Below are 24797 nucleotides of genomic sequence, written 5' to 3'. Positions count from 1 at the left end.
GGGGGGGGGGGGAGTGGGAGAGGGAGAAGCAGGCTCCCTGCTGATCCCAGGATCCCAGGACCCTGGGAACATGACCTGAGATGAAGGCAAGCACTTAACTGACTGAGCCACCCAGGTGCCCCTCTTACTTTCTATTTAAAAAAAATTGGGGACTGCGGGTGGGGATTGGTATCTTCTGACAACGTTTAACCTCTTCAGAAGTAAAGGGAATGTTTTTACCTGTACTTGTAGATTTTATTCATACATTAAATATATACATGTTTTTTGTTGTGTGTAGCTTTATTACATATAAGTGATTATAGATTAATCATTTTATTTTAGTTACATCCTTATGAAAATAAATAATATAAATGATACTATAAAAGTATATAAAATTTTAGTTGTGTCCTTATGAAAAAAATCAAAAATAGGAAATATAAATGATTATTGCAATTTCAGATGTATTGCTTTACTTTATAAAAGTTTTCTTTAAAAATACTGAACTCTGGGGTGCCTGGGTGGCATAATCGGTTGAGCATCAGAGTGTTGAATTCGGCGTGGGTCGTGATCTCGGGGTTGGGGGGTGGAGCCCCATGTCGGGCTCCATGCTTGGTGGGGAGACTGCTTGAGATTCTCTCCCTCTCCCTCTGCCCTTACCCCCGCTTGTGCATACTCTCTCTTTCTCTAAAAGAAAGAAATCTTTAAAAAATATTGAGCTCTCCAATGTATTTATCTACTCTTTCAATCCATTTATTTATCAAATAGAATCTGAACACATGTAATGTAGGAGACATACTCTACCCAGAATCTTTTCATTCTTAAAGACTTCATGTTGCCCAGTATTAGTAAGATGAGAAATTTTATTTATTTATTTATTTATTTATTTATTTATTTATTTATTTATTTATAAGATTTTATTTTTAAGTAATCTCTATACCCAACATGGGGCTTGAATTTAGATCATTGAGACTAAGGTTGCATGTTCTACTCATTGAACCGGCCAGGTACTACTAAGATGAGAAATTTTATTTTATTTTTTTAATTTTAAGAAAAGATTGATTTATTTGAGAGACAGAGAGAGAGTGAATGGGAGTGGCTGGGGAGGGAGAAGGGAGGGTTAGAGGGAGAGAGAGGATCTCAAGCTGACTCCACGCTGAGCACGGAGCCCGACATGGGGCTCGATCTCAAGATCTGGAGATCATGACCTGAGCCAAAACCAAGAGTCAGACACCCAACCAACTAGCCACCGAAGTGCCCCTAAGATGAGCAATTTTAAATGGAAGTATTAGGACTTAATCTCAGTTAAAGCTTTTCCTCTTTCCTTTCAAACGAAAACATTTCTGAAGATAGGAAATTGTAAAAGTTAACCTTTACTTGTCCTTTTGAAATTTATAATAGTATTAAATACTACTATTGATAATTGGTAGTACTTGATTTTCATGTGATTTATAAATCGAAATATTTAATAAAATGAGCTGTCCCTGTTTATTTAAATCCTGAGTTTCCTTTGGCTTAGTTTCTTGAAAATCAGAGTAAGAATTACTTAAAAAACATTCTCTGTTATTTTAGTCCTCTTTTCCCATAATGCTTTCAGGAACTAAAATTTATTTAAATGCCAGGCATATGACTAGAACTGCAATAGACCTGTTGTGTATATCATTATTTCATGTAATGTAAGGCACCATAGATTGTCTGATGCCCCAGTATTTTCTGTACCAACAAGAAATTTCAAAACAATTCTGCCAATTATAGTTGTAAGACATTTTGAATTATAAATTGCATTCCAATGTCAGAGATATTAAAAGGTGACAAAATGAGCATCTTAGAATCACTGAAATGTAGTATTCTTGCGAATCCTTAAAACATATCTACAAAGTAGGCATAATTGTATCACTTTACCTAATTGGATGTTGTCTTTGTAAAATAGTAGTAATAGTAATAGTTATAATAATATTATGTAACAAACTTTGCATAGATCCTCATTTAAGCATCACGCCGAGGTCTTGTGAGATAACTAGTCTTTATTTATTATTATTATTTTTTAGTAATCTCTATACCCAACGTGGGGCTCGAATTCACAACCCTCAAGATCAAGAGTCACATGATCTTCAAACTGAGCTGGGCAGGGGACCCGAGATAACTATTTTTATCCCCATTTTGTTGATGAGGAAATTGAGGATAAGGCTAAGTAGGTGATAACTGTTAAGTGACAGAGTTAAAGTAGGATTCAAACCCAAGTTAAGCTGAATCCTGAGGTCATGCTCTACCTACTCAGATAGGCTGCTCTTTATTAGTGTGGTGAAGAATCACTAATAAATATTGTACTTTCTTCAAAAGAAAACTAAATCCTGGTTTTGGAGTCACAGGAATAAGATGCTATTTAACGTTTACAATTACATGAATTAATTGCATGTTTTGAAATAGTGCACTATAATTTCCTAAAAAGTTCTTTCACTTTCATAGGACTGCTCTCCATTTGGCCTGTGCCAATGGCCATCCAGATGTCGTTGCTGTCCTAGTGGAAAGGAAATGCCAGCTTGACCTCTTTGATAAAGATTATAGGACTGCTCTGATGAAGGTATGTGGAAGCAGCTGTGGCTGCCTGAGATGGATTTGATTTAATTACTTAGAATGAAAACTTATTGCATTTAAACAGAACTAATTGGTGAAACCTGTGGCATGTTTACTTTAAATTCCCAGAATTGACACTCTGTTTCTTGGTATAATACTGACAGGCTGTACAATGTCAGAGTGAGAGATGTGTGACCGTTCTTCTAGAACACGGTGCTGATCCAAATCTTACGGACATTGCTGGCAATACTGCTCTCCACTATGCCGCCCTTGGTTCGAATACATCAATAGCAGAGAAGCTGCTTCTACATCATGCAAATATTGAAGTGAGAAACAAGGTGCAGATCAAGTGTATTTATAGAGTATTTGAAATAATATATATATGTATATATAAATTTTTTTAGCCACAAATCATTTTATTTACATATTTATTTATATGTGTAATAAATACATATACTGAATTCTATACATCAGGTCCTGTCATCCTGGAAACAACTCCAAAGCCAGGGCAGGGAGGGCTAGAGAAAGGTGATGCCCATGGAGAGAGCGAAGTTCTGTCTCCCAGCCCCGCTTCCACCCCAGAAAGAAAATCTTCCCATTAGTGCTTGGGAGTGGTTGGTGGGCTCAGAGCCCACAAAGGATTGAAGGCCTAGAGGGGAGTGGAGGTGGTGGAGGCTGGGTGCTGTGCAGGGGCTTAGGAAATGGGTGCTGCTGGGAATGGGTGGGAGACCCTGACCCAGTGGGGTAACTTGGGTGAGTGCAAGTGGGAGGAGAAAGCAGCAGGTTGCAGGCCCTGGGCACTCGAGGCCCCAAGGTTCTGAAAATGAGAGCAAAGGGATCAGGTCATGACATCCTACAGGGGCATTTACTTGTGCTTGTAGCCACTCTTCCCGCCACGTACCACATTGGGGTCTCCCATTTCAGAGAGTAGTTCCTGCTCAGCTTTGTGTAGTTCCTCAGTGGGGTGGTAGCTGTACATGGGGAGTAGTTGATGACCACGCGCACCAGTCCACCTTCTGTTTCTGTGACAGGCATTATTTCTACCACTGCCCTTACAGAAACACTGTTGGTTGACAGGTAGGGTCAGTTTTTCATATTTGGAAGCTCCTGCATTCCCTGAATGAAAATATTTTGAAATAACTAAATTGTCTAAGATTTCACTTTAATGATACTTTTTTTTTTTTTTAAGATTTTATTTACTTGAGAGAGACGGAGAACAAACTTGAGTATGGAGGAAGGGCAGAGGGAGAGGGAGAAGCAGGGGAGCCTGATTCAGGGCTGGATCCCAGGACCCCGGGGGTCATGACCTGAGCCAAAGACAGACGCTTAACTGACTGAGCCACCCAGTTGCCCCAAAGCCACTCTTTTAATTCCGAGTCCATCTCCTCAGTGACCCATTTGGATCAAGAGTGCCTTATGTTGCCATCTGGGATCCTGATACCATTGACAGAAGAGAATCAAGCATGTTTGTGTAACCTGGAGAAAACCTTCATTTTTTTTTTTTAATGATTTTATTTATTTATTTGATGGAGAGACGGTGAGAGAGGGAACACAAGCAGGGGGAGCGGGAGAGGGAGAAGCAGGCTTCCCGCCGAGCAGGATGTGGGGCTCGATCCCAGGACCCTGGGATCATGGCCTGAGCTGAAGGCAGACGCTTAACGACTGAGCCACCCAGGCACCCCGAAAACCTTCATCTTTATTGGAAAGCTCTCAAAACTATATCCCCAAAACTCTATAATTTCTCAAATGTTAATGTTTGCCACAAAAAGTATTGTCAAATGGGGATAAGCAAATTTAAACGGATTTCTTTTGTGCTAGATATATAGTGCAGTTTTGTAATATTTCTCAGACATAGATGATCATTGAATCTTTCTATTGGGGCACAGTACTTACCTTCCAGCAAAGTATATGTTCTTCGGAATGTAATTTAAAAAACACTACTCCAGAGATAATCATTTAGGTTGTTAACTCAATAAAAATACTTAAAGCATTTACTGCTATGTTTTAGATTTTGGAGATATAGAGAAAAAAAATAATCCCTTCCCTCAAGAAGCTCTTGGTTTAGAGGGGGTGCAATAAAATAACTAGAGTATACCATAATAAATACTGTGATAGAAGCCAAGATTCTTGGAACCAGCCAGTGAAGTGAGTTTTGGAGAATGACTGCAGTTAATCTGTTGAAGAGGTGGAAGAGGGCTATTTAATTTAGTTTTATTTATTTTTTAAAAAAGATTTTATTTATTTATTTGAGAGAGAGAGAGTGGGTGAGAGAGTAGGAGCATAGGGGCAGGGCAGAGGGAGAGGCCAACTCCCCTCTGAGCAGGGAGCCTGACTTGGGGCTGGATCCCAGGACCTTGGGATCACGACCTGAGCTGACCTGAGCCCAAGGCAGGTGCTTAACCGACTGCGCCACCCAGGCCCCCTGAGGAGGCTATTTGAAAGAGAAGGAGCAGCTGGTGAAAGCACAGAAGGGTGAGAGTACTTTCTATATTATATATTTGAGTTTAGAGGATCCTTTATAAGTTTTAAAATTCAGTATGGAAATACGTAATTTTGTAAATTATAAATTGTTTTTGCACTTTTACAGGATGAACTCACACCATTTTTACTTGCTGTAAGTGAGAACAAACAGCAAATGGTGGAATTTTTAATAGAAAAAGAAGCAAATGTACATGCAGTTGATAAGTTGCAAAGGTACAGTAGTTTTGGTTTTTTTTTTAAACCTTATATTGTTCTAGAGTGGCACAGTTACTCAAGTCAGAAAGATTAACTTAATAAGAGGATTAATTTATATAGTGAAAAATGTCAACATGTCATCAGTTAGGCAGAAAGCAATTATTCTGACGGGGCAACATGAAGAACAGTATATGGTAGAATTTATATTCCTTCATATTATTGACTGATGTCATTTGCAGGCTTTTTTTTTTTTTCCCCATATGATTTTATATTAGCTAAAGGGGTTTCATATTAGTTTTATTAGTTTTATAAAGTGTGGATTCCTAACTTTTATTTTACTTTACGATGCAATATTGGACTTCTTAACCCTTTTATAGTATTTTTGAAACTTCTACTTCATATATATTTTCCTTAAAAGATGAATATTAAACATAAATAGGAGTTGCTGTGTCTTTTGGATGACTCTTTAAATTGCTTTTTGTTTTTGAAGAATACTGACGTTGGATGATCCCTAAGTGATTAATAATTACTGTTACCAGATAATATGGGCTCATCATCCTTTTTCATGTTCAGTATATTTTTTTTTTTGTTTTCATTGGTAAGGATAGAAGGATGAAAGATAACTTTAATTGAATAGACTTTTCCTTTAATGAGGACAAATCATAGGTGGGTGATAAAGAGAAAAGAGATGGGCTTTAGATTGACACAAGACTAGGTTTAATTCCTAGCTTTCCTACTTGCTGGGTGTGTGACTTTGGAAACATTACTTATCATAACCAGATACATTTCCTGACATGAAAAGGAGGATAATAATATATCCTTTAAGGGTGGTTGTGTGTACTATTTTATATATATATAGCATTTAATTTAGTGTCTACCACGTGCTTATCTTAGCATCATTAACTGTGACTATGACTGTTTTATTACCATTAGTATGAATACTGTTATTTTCAGCCTGCAAATAAGCTTTTTTTTTTTTTATTTTTAAAGATTTTATTTTTTGAGAGAGAGAGAGAGAGAGCATGAGCAGGGGGAGGGGCTAGAGCAGGGAGCCAGACGTGGAGCTCGATCCCAGGACCCCGAGATCATGACTGAGCTGAAGGCAGACGCTTAACCGACTGAGCCACCCAGGCACCCCTGCAAATAGCTTTTTATACGGACCTGTCCTCTAGATGGCTTGGAAGTACACTGTATCAGATTAAGGAAGAAATGGGGAATTCTTTTTTAAAATCTTTACCATCAGATAAGTGACCTCAGCATAGTTTCTTGTTCATCAAAGGACTTTTTTTTTTTTTTAAAGATTTTATTTATTTATTTGACAGAGAGAGAGACAGCCAGAGAGGGAACACAAGCAGGGGGAGTGGGAGAGGGAGAAGCAGGCTTCCCGCTGGGCAGGGAGCCTGATGCGGGGCTCAATCCCAGGACCCTGGGATCATGACCTGAGCCGAAGGCAGACGCTGAACGACTGAGCCACCCAGGCGCCCCTATCAAAGGACTTTAAATTAGCAACTTCTACTGTCATAGCCAAGTAGGACAAGAGGCTTCTTTTTTGTCCTTTCATTTTAGCCGTGGAGGTATTTACAAAGATGAGCACTTGAACATGTTAATGGTCAATTCTGTACTGACAGGCAAGATATTAACCTGATAAAGTATATCAAATTAGCTGTTTAAATAACTCTTAAGTTCCTAAGGGTGAAGTTCTCTCTCTGTTATTTTAGAACAGCCCTCATGCTTGCTGTACATTATGATTCTGCAGATCTAGTCAGGGTTCTTCTTCAGCAAGGTATTAATATCTTTTCTGAAGATGCGTATGGATGGACTGCAGAAGAATATTCTATTTTTAATGATCTTAAAGTGTAAGTGTTTACATTAAAATGTTAGTTATTACTAAACTGAGGTATATAATAATTTAACTGTTAGGTTTTGTTTTTTTTTTTTAAGATTTTATTTATTTATTTGACAGAGAGAGACACAGCGAGAGAGGGAACATAAACAGGGGGAGCGGGAGAGGGAGAAGCAGGCTTCCGGCTGAGCAGAGAGCTTGATGTGGGGCTCGATCCCAGGACCCTGGGATCATGACCTGAGCCGAAGGCAGACGCTTAACGACTGAGCCACCCAGGCGCCCCTGTTAGTTCTTATGTAACAGATGAGAGTTCATTGTTTGATTCAGGCAGTTTTGGGATGGCAGTGAGTTAGCCCACATCATTTGCCAGAAATCAAGAAAAAGGCTAGACTAGTAAGAAGTAGTAATGGGTGCAGGATTCTTTATCTCAGGACTATTGAGACCTTTATCCTTAGGGATCCTAACTGTATCTGTTTCATTCCAAGTATAACCGTTATGCATGGGGTACAAATAATGTTATATCTGTGTTTTTTCTTTTTCTTTCTTTCTTTCTTTCTTTTTCTTTCTTTCTTTCTTTCTTTTGTAGATTTTATTTATTTGAGAGAGAGACAGAGAGAGAGCACGGGTGGGGAGGGACAGAGGGAGAAGCAGATTCCCTGCTGAGCAGGGAGCCTGACGTGGGGCTCCATCCCAGGACCCCAAGATCGTGACCTGAGCTGAAGGCAGACGCTTAACCGACTGAGCCACCCAGGTGCCCCAACATCCTTGTTTTTTCTAACTAGTTACTTGGGTCTTGAGATGTTCAGTTTAGTAGAAGACCCTATACTTTCCCTTGAGGGCTATCTCCTATACTTTCCCCTTTGAATTTTCCAAGAACCTGAGGAGTTCCCTAAGACCAAAGAGACCATCTTTTTTCACAAGTCATTTGGAAGGAAAAGACATCCTTATCATTCCCTTGTTTCCTCTGATTCTACTACTACAGCATTGCCATTGAAACTGGTTCTGCAGGGCGCCTGGGTGGCTCAGTTGGTTAAGCGACTGCCTTTGGCTCAGGTCATGATCCTGGAGTCCCAGGATTGAGTCCCGCATCAGGCTCCCTGCTCAGCGGGGAGTCTGCTTCTCCCTCTGACCCTCCCCCGTCTCATGCTCTCTCTTTCAAATAAATAAATAAATAAATAAATCTTCAAAAAAAAAAAAGTAAGAAAGAAACTGGTTCTGCAGTCTGGTCATGATTGACCTTTGCTCCTAGGATGCCCTTGCTGATCCACATTCCTCAGTCTTCATGGTGATCCACAGTTAGACTTCAAAGTTACAACTTTTTTTTCGTTTTACTACATATGCTTCTATGCTCAGCTATTCCAAAGCACCAGCACCCTGTTCTGTCAGCTGGGCCTCCTGGCTTTAGCCACACACACCCTTCCCTTCACACTCAAAAGCCTTACGTGAAGCCCATATGTTAGCCCAGACCTTCAGGATAAATTATCCTTGTCTCTTCTTCCAGCAGATGGTAGTTGGGACCATTCTAAGCTGTTAAAGAGGTTCAAATAATGCTGCAGGAAGAGACAGGACTTCTCTTTCTCCTTTGTTACTAGGCCTATATCCCAAGCCTGCTTTAAATCCCATGGAGCGCCTTTTCTTATTAGGTGATGAAAGGTCTCATATTGCCCTTCCCAGAGTAGTGGGCATCACCTTTCCCGAAAGGCCATGTTTTGGGTTTAATATTTCATTAAATCCTCTTAACAACCTTGTAAAATAAGGCAGTAAGATGCCTGTTTTATAGAGGAAGACTCTGAGCCCAAGAGAAGTGGCTTGTCCAAGAGGAAATAGCTGTGAGACTTAGGACTTCTGAGTTCTAGACACTTTCCATTATGGCAAGCTAACTCTAATTTACTAATTACTAAATTACGAATTCATGACTGGTTCACCTTACTTTTTTTCTCCTTTAATTACATACTTAATAAAAAGTGTATAAAACTTACAAATGTGAAGTATATGGGGTACTTCAAGCTTTGATATTAGTTCTGATGTTATTTGAAATACTGCTAAGAATTTGATATTTGGTAAATGTTTTTCATATCAGTATTAAAATAGTAACATTGTTTATCACCCTTTTTTATATGTAGCAGTCGCCAACTAATTGCCGAACATAGAGAAGAAAAACTTAACAATGATTTGCAAAGTAAGAATGCAGGTAAGACTTTTCAGAGTGAATTACTTTTGGTGGTCCTAACATAGATGAAGTCAGAGTAAGGAAGTTTTGATAATGAAAGAGCAATGGAAAAAAAAAAAACCCTACTGTGTAAATTGCATATGTATTTTTTTCTTTCTTTTCTTTTCTTTTTTTTTTTTTTTTAAGATTTTGTCTATTTATTTGACAGAGAGAGATAGTGACAGCACAAGCAGGGGGAGTGGCAGGCAGAGGGAGAGGGAGAAGCACGTTTCCCGCCTAGCAGGGAGCCCGATGTGGGGCTTGATCCCAGGGTCTGGGGATCATGAACTGAGCTGAAGGCAGACCCTTAACCACCCAGATGCCCCTATTTTTTTTTTCTTTCTTAATTTCTTTCTTAATAGTCTAGTATTCAGGATTATTTAAGAAGTTAATTGTAGGCATGCTGTCATGAACAATGGGAAGAAATCAGAGGAAGACAAACCATGAGAGAGACTGGACTCCGGGAAACAAACTGAGGGTTACAGAAGGGAGGGGGGTGGGGGGATGGGGTAACCAGGTGATGAGTATTAAGGAGGATGCGTGTTATGATGAGCAGTAGGTGTTACATGCAACTAATGAATTGTTGAACACTACATCAAAAACTTATGATGGACTATATGCTGGCTAACTGAACATAATAAAAAATATTAAATAAAGTACCTCAGTATGAACAACAACAACAAAAGAAGTTAATTGTAGGTAATTTAAAATATGAGGTGGTATTGTCTGAAAAGAAATTCATTATTTTAGTCATGACCCCTAAAATCCCATATGATATCTTTGTGTAAATAAGAAAAAGAGATTTTTAAGTTAGTATGTTTTATGTTTTCTCTATAAGCATATTATAATAAATTGAACCTGTTATGAAAATGGATCTTTTAATTTTTACAAGTGGATTACATTTAGTAAATATTATTATATAGTGATTTGTCTCATTAAAAAAGGAACTATCCTTAAAACTGGGGACTTTACAATACCTTCCTGGTATCGTAAACAAATGGCAAACAATAAGAACTGCAAAACTTAGCTAGTATGCAGCAATACCAATGAGACTTTTTTTTTTAAGGTAACTGTCTATTGGTTTTGCAATTTACTTATTTTCATTTGTTCACTTAACAAATAACTATCAAGTGTCTTTTAGTTCCTAAGTGTTATTCTGATGTTGTAGAATGCAAACATTCAAAAAACACAATCCCTGCCCTCCAGGAATTTGTTATTATCATTGTCATTTTTATTATTTACTCTACTTTATTCAGTGCTTACTATGTGCCAGAGTCCCCTAGTGCTTATAATTACCATTGTTATTTTTTTATTGGTATTTAATATGTTCCAGATACTATGTCCATAGTGAGGAATTAGAGTTTTAGGAGAGTGGGTAGAATTTAGGGTAACTATGCAGACTGAATAGTAAGTTTGCCAAGTAAAGTGGCAGAAGGACGATGTTTGGCAGGAGAAACATCCATCAAGATTACATGTTTTGCAGACGGAACAGCAGTGCAAAGGCTAAGATGTACGAGTGAACTTCGGAGGATTTATGAGCAGTTCAGTTTTGCCAGTACAAAAAGTGTGCTATGGGAATGGTTGGAATGAGGTGAATACTTAGCTAAGGCAAGCTTATGAAAGTTTTTCAGTCGTATGGAAAGGAGTAGATCTTACCCTGTAGACCTTGGTAACTTTATCAGGTAAAATGCTTTTAGCTGCAAATAATAGGTGACTTATAACAGTGACTAAAACAGGGGCACCTGGGTGGCTTAGTCAGTTAAGTGTTGACTCTTGGTTTTACACAGTCTCGGGTCATGAGATCAAGCCCCACATCACGTTGGGCTCCGTGCTCAGCACGGAGTGGGCTTGAAGATTCTCTTCCTCTGCCCTTCCCCCCATTCTTGCACTCTATTGCACGCTTCCTTTCTTTCTCTCTCTTTCAAATAAATAAATCTAAAAAAACAAAACAAAACAGTGACTAAAACAATAGGAACTAGAATTGTTTTGATGGTTCAGTGATGTCATCAGGGTCCCAGTTGTCTCTTGTTCAGCTTTGAGGTTGGCAGTATTTTATGTCTCCCTTCCTGGTTGGCTAATTAGCAACAGCTCCAGGCCTAGTCTCACATGACAATATCCAATGACTGGAAGGACTGTTTTTCTTTATATGTTTCTTTCATTAATTAACTAATTAATTTATTTAAGATTTTATCCATTTATTTGACAGAGAGAGAGAGAGACAGCGAGAGAGGGAACACAAGCAGGGGGAGTGGGAGAGGGAGAAGCAGGCTTCCTGCGGAGCAGGGAGCCTGATGCGGGGCTCAATCCCAGCACCCTGGGACCGTGACCTGAGCTGAAGGCAGACGCTTAACGACTGAGCCACCGAGGTCCCCCCTATATGTTTCTTTTAAATAAGAAGAAAACTCAGAGGCTTACAGTGAATTTCCTCTAACATTTTCTAGGCTAGGGTGTATCGCATGCTTGTTCCTAAACCAGTCACTGGTAAATCAGGTACTGTGAATAGCTTAGAATAATCATTTCTGCTTTTGAAGCTGGGGTGAGGCCACCTTCTTTCTGTATGGGGACAACAAATATCCAAATAAAGTTGTAGTTCTCCAGCAAGAATGAAGAATTACGGAATGGCCATTGGGGAGGGAGCCAGCAGTATTTGATGCAGGGATTCATTGGAGAATTTGAAGCAGAAGGGTAATAAGATTAGATTTGAATTAGGGCCCTCTGGTTATGGCATAAAATAGGGATCACCAAGCTTTTTCTTTCAAGGGCCAGATCGTGACTATTTTAGGCCATGTGGTTTCTCAATTATAATTACCATTGTAGGGTGAAAGCAGCCATAGCAATATATAGGTGAATAGATGTGACTGTGCTCCAATAAAACTTTATTTACAGAACCAGATGGCAGGTCGGACTTGGCCTGTGGTCGTAGTTTGCTGGCCCCTCATGTGGAGGATATATTTTTTTTTTTTTTAAAGATTTTATTTATTTTTTCATGAGAGAGAGAGAGAGGCAGAGGGAGAAGCAGGCTCCCAAGGAGCAGGGAGCCGGACGTGGGACTCGATCCCAGGACCCTGAGATCATGACCTGAGCCGAAGGCAGACGCTTAACCATCTGAGCCACCCAGGCGCCCCATGTGGAGGATATATTGAAGGAAACCATGTAAAGAGACTGGAAGACAAAGGAAGCTTATATTTCCTTAGCCTAGTATCAGTCCATTATGAAATTTTCACCCTTCTATACTGAAAAAGTCAGGAGGCTCAGTTTATTCAATTTAAAATGTTGTTCTTTTTCTAGGCCTTATGTCTTATTTTTTAAAATTTAAACAATTTTTTTTAAAGATTTTATTTATTTGAGAGAGAGAGAGAGATAGGGAGCACAGTGGGGCGCAGGGGCAGAGGGAGAGGGAGCAGCAGACTCCCCGCTGAAAAGGGAGCCCGATGCGGGGCTTGATCCCAGGACCCTGAGACCATGCCCTGAGCTGAAGGCAGATGCTTAACTGACTGAGCCACCCACGTGCCCCCTTTCTCATTCATTTTGCTTAAAAATTTTTTATTCATTTAAGAAATAACAATAATAGTTGGTGGCTTTTTTTTCCCCTCTGGAAGTCATCAGTTAAGAGCTCATGTTTGAGTAGGGCAGTGGCAGGGGAAATATAAAGCAGAGACAGAAAAGAAGTATAGTTAATATGATTTCGTGATTATTGAATGTAAAAAGTTAGGGGAGAGAGGAAATCTAAGAAGATTCATATGTTTCCAGGTTGAACACTAGCATTTAAATTGGACATGAAGAATGAGTAGGACTTTATTGGATGAAGAGAGGAGAGCGGTGGGAATAGGGAAGACCAGGTTTTTTTCTGTATATGTTGAATTTGATGGAATGTCCATGTAGTATATTTTCAGTAATTGGATAACCGAATACTAGGAGTTTCTAGCTGGAGGTAGAGCTTCAAGGTTGGAGGTGCAGATTTGAAATAATCTGATTAGAATTATTAAGCAAAGTGATAGCTTGGACAAAGATTGAGCTTGTCCGTGGTGGAGAAACATATAGAATGAGAAGGAGGCCAGTGAACAAACCCTGGGAATACCAAAATATAAGGGTGGATGGAGGAGTAGGAGTTAGTAGAGAAGACTGAGGAGTGACTGGGGAAACGTAAGAGAGGAATTAGAGGAAGTGATGGTGAAAAAATTAAAAAAATATTTCAAGGAGGCGTATTACTGAAAAGAAAGAAATTACTGAAAAGAAAGTTGGATTTAACTTTTAAAAGCTCTTTGGTGGTAACCTTTTCAAAAGAATTTTTGAGTTGTACGATCTATTATTTACATGATTGGTACTTTCTACGTCCAAATATGGAAAAATAACACATCAAGTAAGGTCCTACGTAACTTTTTTGTAACTGCAGTATCTACCCGGACAGGGTCAAGGGAAAATGGTCTAGCCTGGTGAGTAGACTTGCCAACATTTTTCCATAATTGTCAAAACCTAGGAGTCAAGTGTGAGGAAAAGTGTTGTCTTTCTTACCTGTTTCTGGTGGAGATACTTGAGTTTTCCTCAAGTCCTCAAGTCCTTCTGGATGAATACACTCTTCTGGATGAATACGAAAACAAAAACAGCAACAGGCAGGAAGCCACTGTCAGGCCCTATCTCTGATATGGAATCATGATGCAGCTGTATTTTGAGAGTTTTAAATTTTGATCAGAAATAGTTTACAGACCTGCAGTTTGGAGCCTTTTGACCTCTTTTAAATATTTTATTGCAGAAAACTAGTATAATACCAAGGAGAAAATATAAGGTGATACACTGAATATACTAGTCTCACTAGTTTAGGAATTCTGTGTCAGTAAAAACAGTCAATACGTGACTATTTTGGTTAGTGCTGTCTCTCTTGATCCTCTTTTCATTTGCCTTCTTCTAATATCTCCACTTCTACTGCTCCTTTCTGAATTTCATCTCTAAAGAAAGCGCTAAGGAAAATTGTCTTGGAATCCAACACTATTAGAACACATTTCTACCATATGTATGTTTGACATATATGTGTATTTCCTTCTAAGGTAATGGGCTACCTAATCTAAAGTGTATCTCATATTTTATTAGTTTCTTGTGCTAAATTTCTTTGTATCTGTATCACAGTGACAAAGTAGTGATGATGGTCTGCCAAGACTGAAAGCATTTTCTGGATTGTCAGAAATTTTTATCTGATACACTTTTAATGTGACATGCTTTTATATTTTTTTCCAGAAATTGGTAAACTGTGACTTAACAAGAATATGTGGCCAATTAGATTACCAAGTTTTTAACCATCTATGTATATAAGATAACTCATTTTGTTTTCCCCCAAATGAGCCCTATTGATCTTTAATGATCAAATCCACTATTTTCAGGGTGGAGCGGATAACTCATATTTTGGATGGAGTATTTTTGGCTTTTTTTTTTTTTAGAGAGATTTTATTTATCTACTTGACACACAGAGAGAGCAAGAGCAGGAACACAAGCAGGAGGAGTGGGAGAGGGAGAAGCAGGCTTCCCGCGGAGCAGGGAGCCCGATGTGGGACTCGATCCCAGGATCCTGGGATCATGACCTGAGCCGAAGGCAGATGCTTAACGACTGAGCCACCCAGGCATCCTATTTTTGACTTTTTGACTAGTTTGTCGACAACTGCCTTTAATAGGTGAACTATGCTTTTAATTCTGTAAGAAATTAAGGAAAAGACTGGAAACAAAACTCTATAATCAATAGTGTGTTGTTAAACTGTGTATGATAGTTACATATTTTTCTATAATTATCCCAGTTACCTTATTGATTCATTAACTACCATAAAAATGGTATTAAGCCCTATTTATTTATGTATTTATTTTCTTTAAGATTTTTTTTTGATTTATCTGACAGAGAGAGACACAGCGAGAGAGGGAACACAACTAGGGGGAATGGGAGAGGGAGAAGCAAGCTTCCCGCTGAGCAGGGAGCCCAATGTGGGGCTCAATCCCAGGACCCTGGGACCATGACCCGAGCTGAAGTCAAACGCTTAACCACTGAGCCACCCATGCGCCCCGAATTAATCCCTATTTAGTTGGAGAAAATTTATGTGATCTTTTCATTTTTTTATAGGAAATTTTATACTGTAGAACATTTTGGTAATCATCAGGATTCTCTTTTTTTTTCCTGATTAAAATAAGATTGTTGCTTGTTTGACATTATTTTCTGATCATTATGTCATCTCTTCTTTTTATGCCTTTATTCAGATGGGTATAGAAAAACAGGAATCTCCAAGGCAGATACTAAGAAAACCAGATTCAAGGAAAGGTGTTCTGTGAAATAACCGTCTGACTGTAATCATGTATAAAATATCAACCCAAATCATAAAAATTTCATATAATGCAGTTGTATTAGAGATTCCCAGAACAACACCCAGATTTGGTTATTCACTAGAAGAACTCACAGGTCTTAGCATATTTGTACTCATGCCTTTGGTTTATTACGGTGAAAGGATACAAAGCAAAATCAGCACAGAGGAAAGGTGCATGGAGTGAAGTCTAGAGGAAACCAAGTGCAGGCTTCTAAGAATCCTCTGCCTATGGCTGTGCTTAATTCCTCCAGCATCAAGTTATGTGCTTAATTCCTCCAGCATCAAATTATGACAACACATATGAAATGTTGTCTGCCAATACAAGAATCTTGTAGAGACTCAGTGCCTGAAGTTTTCTTGAAATGATAATCATGTAGGCATCTTCTCCCTAGCGTATACCAAAATTCCAGGTTCCCTGAAGGAAATCAAGTATACAGGATAAGACACCTGGTTTGTACCAACACTTAGGCACAGCCACTCTTACCAGCTATGGAATGGTGGGAACCCTCCCAAAATCCAAGTTCCCGGATACCAACCAAGGGCCAGCCATTCAAGTGGGATCTAATGGTGGCAGTCTTTGGCCTGCTCTATGGAATCTTTTTTGCATAGGAATTATAGCCCTGACTTAATTTTTGTTGTTGTTTTAAGATTTTATTTTAACAGCAAGTAATATGATGGTATCACATGGTACTGGTTTCAGTAGCATGATCTGTATTAAATTGAAGTGCTGGTTACTTTTTTGACTTTTGGTGAATATTTAACAGGTATTTGTACATAAATTACTGGGGCAATATTAGGTAATTATAATCTGTTTTTTTTACCTTATTAAACTTTCATTATGATTCTTAGATTAAACAATGGTTTCTGATTTAAAATTAGAATAAAAATTCTTAATTATATAGATAATCCAGTTTTGTTTCATATGATAGTGAATCCCTGTTTATAAGATTCGATTATATAATTGTCAATTATTTTCTTGCCTAAGTATGCAATTAAAATTATTTGCTTTATGTATTTTCATATACTTCAAGTTGGTGGATAATACCTGTATTCTGTTACTTCGGTCTTTATCTTAATTTTCACGGTGGCTGTATCTTACTTTAATACATGGTGATAGCAGGCTTAATGGATACCTTTTTTTTCCTTCACGATAAATAGACCTTACTTTTTAGAGCATTTTCAAGTTAACAGCAAAATATAGCAGAAAGTACAGAGTTTCCATTTACCCCATGTTCCCATACATGCATAGCTTCCCCTGTTGTCGACATCCTGTACCACAGGGATACATTGTTTTATTTACATTAACTCATCTTTATCATCCAAAGTCCATAATTTACATTTCGGTGCAATCTTGGTGTTGTACATTCTATTGGTTTTAACAAATGTATAATGACATGGAATAGTTTCAGTGCCTTAAAAGTCCTCTGTGCTGTGCCAATTCATCCCTCCTTTTGCCGCAACCCTTAACTCCTAACTTGAAAAGTTTTGCTTTTTCCAGAATGTCATATAGTTGCAATCATACAGTGGATATCTTCTTGAATGTTTATTTTTTTATTTATTTTTATTTTATTTTATTTTATTTTTTTAAAGATTTTATTTATTTATTTGAGAGAGAGAGAGAGAGAGAGAACTCGAGGAGGGGGAGGGGCAGAGGGAGAGGGAGATGCAGACACCCCCACTGAGCAGGGAGCCCGATGCGGGGCTCGATCTCAGGACCCTGAGATCATGACCTGAGCTGAAGGCAGATGCTTAACCGCTTAACCGACTGAGCCACCCAGGCGCCCCTCTTCTTGAATGTTTAAAAAATTAAAATTCCAAGGTAATTGAATGTAGTGATTCAAGATATTCTTTGTCCTTTGTTTTGTTTTGTGTTCATCAGTGTAGGATCTGATGACATATGCCTTACAGACTGAAAAAGTGTGATTTCTATAGACATTTGTCACATAATGGGGAGGGTTGAGAACAATGACATCATGTACTACTACCTAGCACTAACCATTGGTACCATTCTGGTCTAAGAGGTGGGTCCAGATAGACTCTCTAGCAATGAAAGTAGATAGTCTCAAGAGGTTATACTTTATAAAACCAGAATCACTAAAATCACTAAAATCTTTCATACTTACCTGCAACTGGAAATAAGGCCATAGGGAGTCTGTTTGCTATGTTTTGCCATGCTGCAAAGTACAGTGGTATAGACCAAAGTTTGTGATGAGATGTTTCATCCTAAACTTAACAGTCTCTGCTGAAGAGCTGGAGAAGTTCTGTTGTGTTACAGCAAAATAAATGCAGTCTCTTTTAACTGCTCCTAGTAGTGGAAGTCCAGAAGAATCATGTTATTTAGGTTTGACATTGTCGGTCTATGATAATGATTCTGCTAATGATACCATTTTCTGTCAGTCTCATAGGGTTTGGTTACAATTATGGTCATTATAAACATTCACTTGTAGGTATCAAATTCTGATAAATAGCATTCTTTTCTTACATTTGATAAATGTAGAGGAGAAAGTAAGATTTCTTAATGCATTAACTGCCTACCAATAATATAATTAATACTCATTCCAGTGTGGTTTCCAGGTGTGATCTTGAAGGAATACTTTTTAACAAATCATCAGTCTTATACTTTTAATATTCTGTATTTTTCTATTGTTGATTTAAAATGTATTTTGCTTTTTTCTTTAGTGGCAGATAAGAGTTCTGAAGAAGAGTCTTTAAGCAGGTAGGATTTTTATGGAGTCTTTCAAATTATGTGTTAACTAAGGGAATGCAGAGAAAAGCATTTGTTGAGTTCTGCTCTGGGCTAGACACTATATTATGTGCTTGACACTTATTACTTATATAGTCATTACAATAGCTTCACAAAGTAGCTCTGCTATTATAGCCTATTTTTTATTAGTCAGCTGTGGTGCAGGGAGGTTGATTAATTGACCTGTGATTACATAGTTAATGAGTAGCAGACCCATGATTTGACTGTCAGCCTGTGTGACTCCCATCTCCATTCTTTTGTCCCTCAGCAGCCCTGGGATTAAGATACAGATCCTAGTCAGATCAACTCAGTCAAATTTAGTTATGTGTTAACCCTGATTTAGAGTTTTCTTAAGAAACCAGGTTAGTTCAAGCATTTGTCCTAATATATTTGACAACTAGTGATAACTAGAGGTAATTACTGCAGTGGTAACTAGTCTGTTGTTTTTACTGTCAAAGATTTTAGGGTGGATCTCAGTTACCTATGGCCACAGTACATAGCTTTTACATAAGCAAGACCTAATCAGGCAAATTCTTAGATATAGTGATGTCTGCTCTCCTTGAGATGAATGATTTTTCCAGAAGTGAAGGATATGTAATCTAGGTGTAGACCATGTTGCATTAATTAAATTTATCATCTATTTAGAGGATATTTCTAAACGATTCTCTACTTACTGACTTCCCAGTCTAGTTTTCCCTAGGCTAGTACCCTTGACTAGTTCTTTGAAGCTTCTTCTTTTTTTTGTAGACCTTTTTCTTTTTCTCCATGACTTTTCTATAATCTTTTCTTGATTTTTTTTTTTTTTTTTACTTTGTTCTCTGCTTTTCTTGGTGTTTCTTTTAGTCCATTAATTGTTTCCATTTCTGCCAGCTAAATAGTCTCTGTGTTTCTATAGACAAAATCAAAAGCACATAGAATTTCAGGATCTTAAGGAATCTTAGAGATGAATTAATCAAAATACCCTCTGGTACTGCAACCTATGTTCAACATCCTCACCAAGTGGTTGTTTAAATGGAGAATTTGAAACTCAAAAGAGATTAAAAGTGACTTATTTGGATATGATAAGTGACAGAAATGAGATTTAAATTCAGGTTTTTTCCTTTTTTCTCATCTTGTAGGTAAATGTTTTAATAATTGAAAGATGGGGAGGGGGTCTTGTGAACACAGTGAAGGGGGGTAAGGAAGGAATTAATTAGCAGGAGAGGCCAAGTTTCAAGAAGAATAACACTGGGTTGGATAGTTTTAGAAAAGATGTCAGAATATTGGGGTTTATGATAAGTTAGATAAAGATGAATTATAGGAATGAAGGATACACACACACACACACAAAGGAACGAAGGACACAGGATATTGGGAGTTGTTTAGAAAGGCATATTAAAATAGAGGGTTGAAGAGAATCTTGAGCAGCTTTTTTGTTTGTTGGTTTAATTGAATGAACTAGCATACTTCAGGTTTTCTGTTGAGAGATATTAAAATCATTTGAGCCACTGGGAAGAATCTTTTTACAGCATATAAGAATGTGATATCATCTACTTCCACCCCAACTTACAGAGAGTGGCTTAGATCCTCTTGAATAATAGGCGGGATGGAGATTCTACACAACATAGATGTATGGCCCAAGGTAGCGGTCTCCTCACTCCACCTCTTTTCTTAATTCTCTGATGCCCTGCCCATGTACATGTAGGGTTTGGTGGGGTACGACTGGCTGTCAAATCAGTAACAAGAGTTTTATTTGGGTAGTTGGTAACATGTCTACGTTGAGATGACTACATGGATGACTGAAACTCCATTTCGCTTGTTCTCCAGGAGCAGGAAATGTCTCCTACTCTTGGACATTTGAGCCTATCCTTGTTTTGGGAGTCTGTGCTTTCATAGACTAAAGACTTAAGGGTTGGAGAGTACCACTGAGCCCTGCAGAAGAGTGATAATAGGTGTGGGAACTCACAGAAAGAAAATATTAGGCAGTGTATAGGGAAATAGAGGCACAGCTACCCGGACTCTGTTTTTATAGCAGTCTCTCTTCTTGGGTATCTGAGTGCCTATGAAGGTTTTTAAGGTCTTGCTCGTTTATGTAGACCTAAATAAGGCAGGACCTGTGAAGGAAAAAATTTGAACCTTATAATTTTTAATCTTTTAATCTGGGAATAGTATTCCCACTAATAACATAAATTTGTTCTTTAACATTTATATATTTATTTATTTCTTTTAATTGAAGCATAGTTGACACAAGATGTTATGTTAGTTTCGGGTGTACAAGGTAGTGCTTGAACAACTCTATATGTTACACATGCTTACCACAAGTATAGCTACTATCTGTTACTGCATAATGCTATTACAATACCATTGACTATATTCCCTATGCTGTACTTGTATCCCTGTGACTTACTATAACTGGAATCCTGAACCTCCCATTCCCCTTCACCCATTTTGTCCATCCCCCAACCCTTCCCTTCTGGCAATACAGAATTCCCTCTATTTCTGGGTCTGTTTCTGCTTTTTGTTTGTTCATTTGTTCTGCTTTCTAGATTCTACATATAAGTGAAATCATATAGTATTTGTCTTTCTCTGACTATTTCACTTAGCATAATACCCTCTAGGTACGGGGCGCCTGGGTGGCTCAGTTGGTTGGGCGACTGCCTTCGGCTCAGGTCATGATCCTGGAGTCCCGGGATCGAGTCCCGCATCGGGCTCCCTGCTCGGCGGGGAGTCTGCTTCTCCCTCTGCCCCTCCCCCCTCTCATGTGCTCTCTCTCATTCTCTCTCTCAAATAAATAAATAAAATCTTTAAAAAAAAATATCCTCTAGGTACATCTACATTGTTGCAAATGGCAAGATCATATTCTTTTTTATGGCTGAGTAACATTCCTCTGTGTGTGTGTGTGTGTGTGTGTGTGTGTGTGTGTAAGAGATACATCTGTTGATGGACACTTGGGTTGTTTCCATATATTGGCTGTTGTAAATAATGCTGCAGTAAACATGGGGGTGCATATATCTTTTCAAATCAGTGTTTTCATTTTCTTTGGGAAAGTAAGTAACCAGGAATGGAATTACTGGATCATATGGTATTTCTATTTTTAATATTTCAAGGAAACTCCATACTGTTTTTCACACCATTTTCTATCCCCATCACCAGTGCACAAGGGTTCCTTTTTCTCTACATCCTCACCAACACTTGTTTTTTGTGTTTTTGATTCTAGCCATTCTGACAGGTGTAAGGCGATAATTCATTGTGGTTAACTTTTGAACAATTAACTTTCAAACATTTCAGAGAATTCCTTGCCTGTCACTCTTAGTTATGGGAACTAAGACTGGGTCTTTACTAGGTATTTCACATCTTCGGAGAGGTGGAGGCAAGATAGATAACGAAAACCTTTTTAAAAACAGAGACCAAATTTTGAAAGACCTGTACTCTAACAACTATAAAACATTGATGACAGAAATTGTGTCAAGACAGAAGAAGTGGAAAGACGTTGCATGCTCATGGATGGGAAAAACACATATTGTTAAAATGTCTATACTACCCCAGGCAATGTACAAATTTAATGCAATGCCTATTAAAATACCAACATTTTTCACAGAACTAGAACAAACAATCCTAAAATTTGTATGGAACCACTGAAGACCTCGAATAGCCAAAGCAATATTGAAAAACAAATTGGAAGTATCACAATTCCAGATTTCAAGTTATATTACAAAGCTGTAGTCATCAAAACAGTATGGTACTGGCAAAAAACAAATATAGATCAGTGGAATAAAACAGAAAACCCCAGAAATAAACCCATAACTATATGGTCAATTAATCTTTGACAAAGCAGGAAAGAATATCCAATGGAGAAAAAGCAGTCTTTTCAACAAATGGTGTTGGGAGAACTGGACAGCTACATGCAAAAGAATGAAACTGGACCACTTTCTTTAAAAATAAACTCAAAAATGGGTTTAAGACCTAAATGTGACACCTGAAATCAAATACTTGAAGAGAGCACAAGCAGTAATCTCTCTGATACTGGCTGTAGCAGTGGTTTTTTGTTTTTTTGTTTGTTTTTCTCTAATTATGTCTCTTGAGGCAAGAGCAATAAAAGCAAAAATAAACTGTTGGGACTACATCAAAATCAAAAGCTTTTGCACAGTGAAGGAATCAGTCCACAAAATGAAAAGGCAACCTATGAATAGGAGAAGATCTTTGCAAATGACATATCTGATAAAGGGTTAATATACAAATACAAAGAACTGATAGAACTCAACACCCAAAACACAACCCGGTTGAAAAATGATCAGAAGACATGAACAGACATTTTTCCAAAGAAAACATACAGATGGTCAACAGGCACATAAGAAGATGCTCAACATCACTCATCATCAGGGAAAGGCAAATCAAAACTACAATGAGACACCACTGCACACCTGTCAGAATGACTAAAATCAAAAACACAAGAAACAAGTGTTGGCGAGGATGCGGAGGAAAAGGAACCCTCTTGGATTGTTGGTGGGAATGCAAACTGGTGCAGCCACTGTGGGAAACAGTATGGAGTTTCCTCAAAAAGTTAAAAATAGAACTACCCTATAATCGAGTAATTGCACTACTGGGTATTTACCAAAAAATACGGAAACACCAATTCAAAGGGATACATGCACTCCTATGTTTACTGCAGCATTATTTACAAGAGTCAGCCCAAGTGTCCATTGATAGATGAATGGGTAAAGAAGTGATATACATACACAATGGAATATTATTCAGGCATAGAAAAGAATGAAATCTTGCCATTTGCAATGAAATGGGTGGAACTAGAGAGTATTATGCTAAGTGAAGTCAGTTAGAGAAAGACAAATACCATATGATTTTGCTCATATGTAGAATTTAAGAAACAATAAAAATGAGCAAAGGGAAAAAAAAAAAGACAAACCAAGAAACAGACTCTTAACGATAGAGAACAAATTGATGGTTACCAGAGGGGAGATGGGTGGGGGAATGGGTGAAATAGGAGACAGAGATTAAGGAATGCTCTTGTCATGATGAGCACTGGGTGATGTATGGAATTGCCCTATCATTATATTGTATACATGAAACTAATATAGCACTTGTATGTTAATGATCTAGGATTTAAAATAAAAACTTAACAAAAACAGAGGCCAAATTTTAAGTATATCAAGAAACTTCATTCAGTAAATAGCTGACCTTTCATTCGATTTTTCTTTTTAATGAACTTGTTTTTGTTGATGTTTTTGCTCTAAAGTATTTCTGTTAAACCTGGTACTGATGATTCATGGCCTACATCAGATGATGAAGACTTTAATTTTGATATCAAGGTAAAGTACTCTTGTGAAATTTGTTTTCCTGCTCTGAATTTAGTTTGTATATTATTTACTCTTAAAATTTAGCAGTGGCCTACCTATCATCATTTTATGTTTGTAATGGAAAGTGGGTCAGAACAAGCCATTTTTTAAAAACGCCCTTTTGTCTTTTTTTTTTTTTTTTTTACTCTGGTAAATACTGAAGGTGGAGGCTGAAAAAAATGGGCTGGAAAATACATAATACATAATGACAGGAAAATTATATTGGGAAAAGCTTTTCCATAATGGAGGAAATAAGATATTTGGTCAAGGATAAGGATTTTTCTGTGAGTTTTAAGTTATCTTAACATGACTTTTCTTTCTTTCTTTCTTTCTTAATATGACATTTATAATACTTTAGTGGATTCAATTATTGCGGACATTTTTTCCTTGGTAATATATAGTTTTACAAAAGACTTTTTTCTCTATTTTTATCCTTTGTTGTACATTTAGACTAAAATAATATTAGAAATTGTGGAAATTCAGAAATTTAAATTGTTTCTCAAAATTTATATTGCAAAGGTATTCCACTGTGTTTTCAAAATAATTCCGTTAAGAGTATAGTTAAAACTTTATCTAAGTGAAGAATACATGTTTTGCCTAAAATAATAATCAGCTCTAGAAGCAGAGGCTCTTCATACCCATATGGTAAAATGTCCAATTTCAGAAATCTTTTATATTACAGTTTTTAAAAATATCTACTCAATCTTTGTATCAGATTCTACAATTTAAAATTTCATTCTTATTTAAATATTCATTTTAAAGCCCCTGCATCATTATAAGCTACTGGATGTTAGGAAACGTAATTGTCCATCTCCTGGAACACCTAGAATAAAGTCTTGCTTGGAAGAAGCAATTTAATATTTTTTGAATGTGAATAAATGAGCAGACAGATGGAATTCTGTATAATGGAATGTTATAAGTGATGTGCATAGTGTGTCATAATTAAATACATGACTTTTTAAAAATATGGCTTAAATTTATATTCCTATTTTTTAAAAAGATTTATTTATTTGAGAGAGAGAGAATGAGAGAGACCACATGAGAGTGGGGAGGGTCAGAGGGAGAAGCAGACCCCCCGCTGAGCAGGCGCCCCCCCCCCCCCCCCCCCCCC

General features: G+C 37.7%; 1 protein-coding gene across 1 annotated transcript in view; it reads left to right on the top strand.

The window, feature by feature from the left end:
* Nucleotides 1-24797, top strand: part of LOC123324861 (putative ankyrin repeat domain-containing protein 19) — a 27498-nt gene that overhangs the window by 699 nt on the left and 2002 nt on the right. The window contains exons 2-6 of the mRNA XM_044915232.1: nucleotides 2443-2557; nucleotides 2715-2876; nucleotides 5138-5244; nucleotides 6945-7082; nucleotides 23587-23659. Of these exons, the coding sequence (XP_044771167.1) occupies nucleotides 2443-2557; nucleotides 2715-2876; nucleotides 5138-5244; nucleotides 6945-7082; nucleotides 23587-23659 (595 nt within the window). The remainder of the gene's footprint in view (nucleotides 1-2442; nucleotides 2558-2714; nucleotides 2877-5137; nucleotides 5245-6944; nucleotides 7083-23586; nucleotides 23660-24797) is intronic.

This window comes from Neomonachus schauinslandi, chromosome 5, assembly GCF_002201575.2.
Source record: "Neomonachus schauinslandi chromosome 5, ASM220157v2, whole genome shotgun sequence".
Lineage (NCBI taxonomy): Eukaryota > Metazoa > Chordata > Mammalia > Carnivora > Phocidae > Neomonachus > Neomonachus schauinslandi.
The sequence above is the reverse complement of the archived record's forward strand: the minus strand, read 5'-3'. Positions and strand labels throughout refer to the sequence as shown.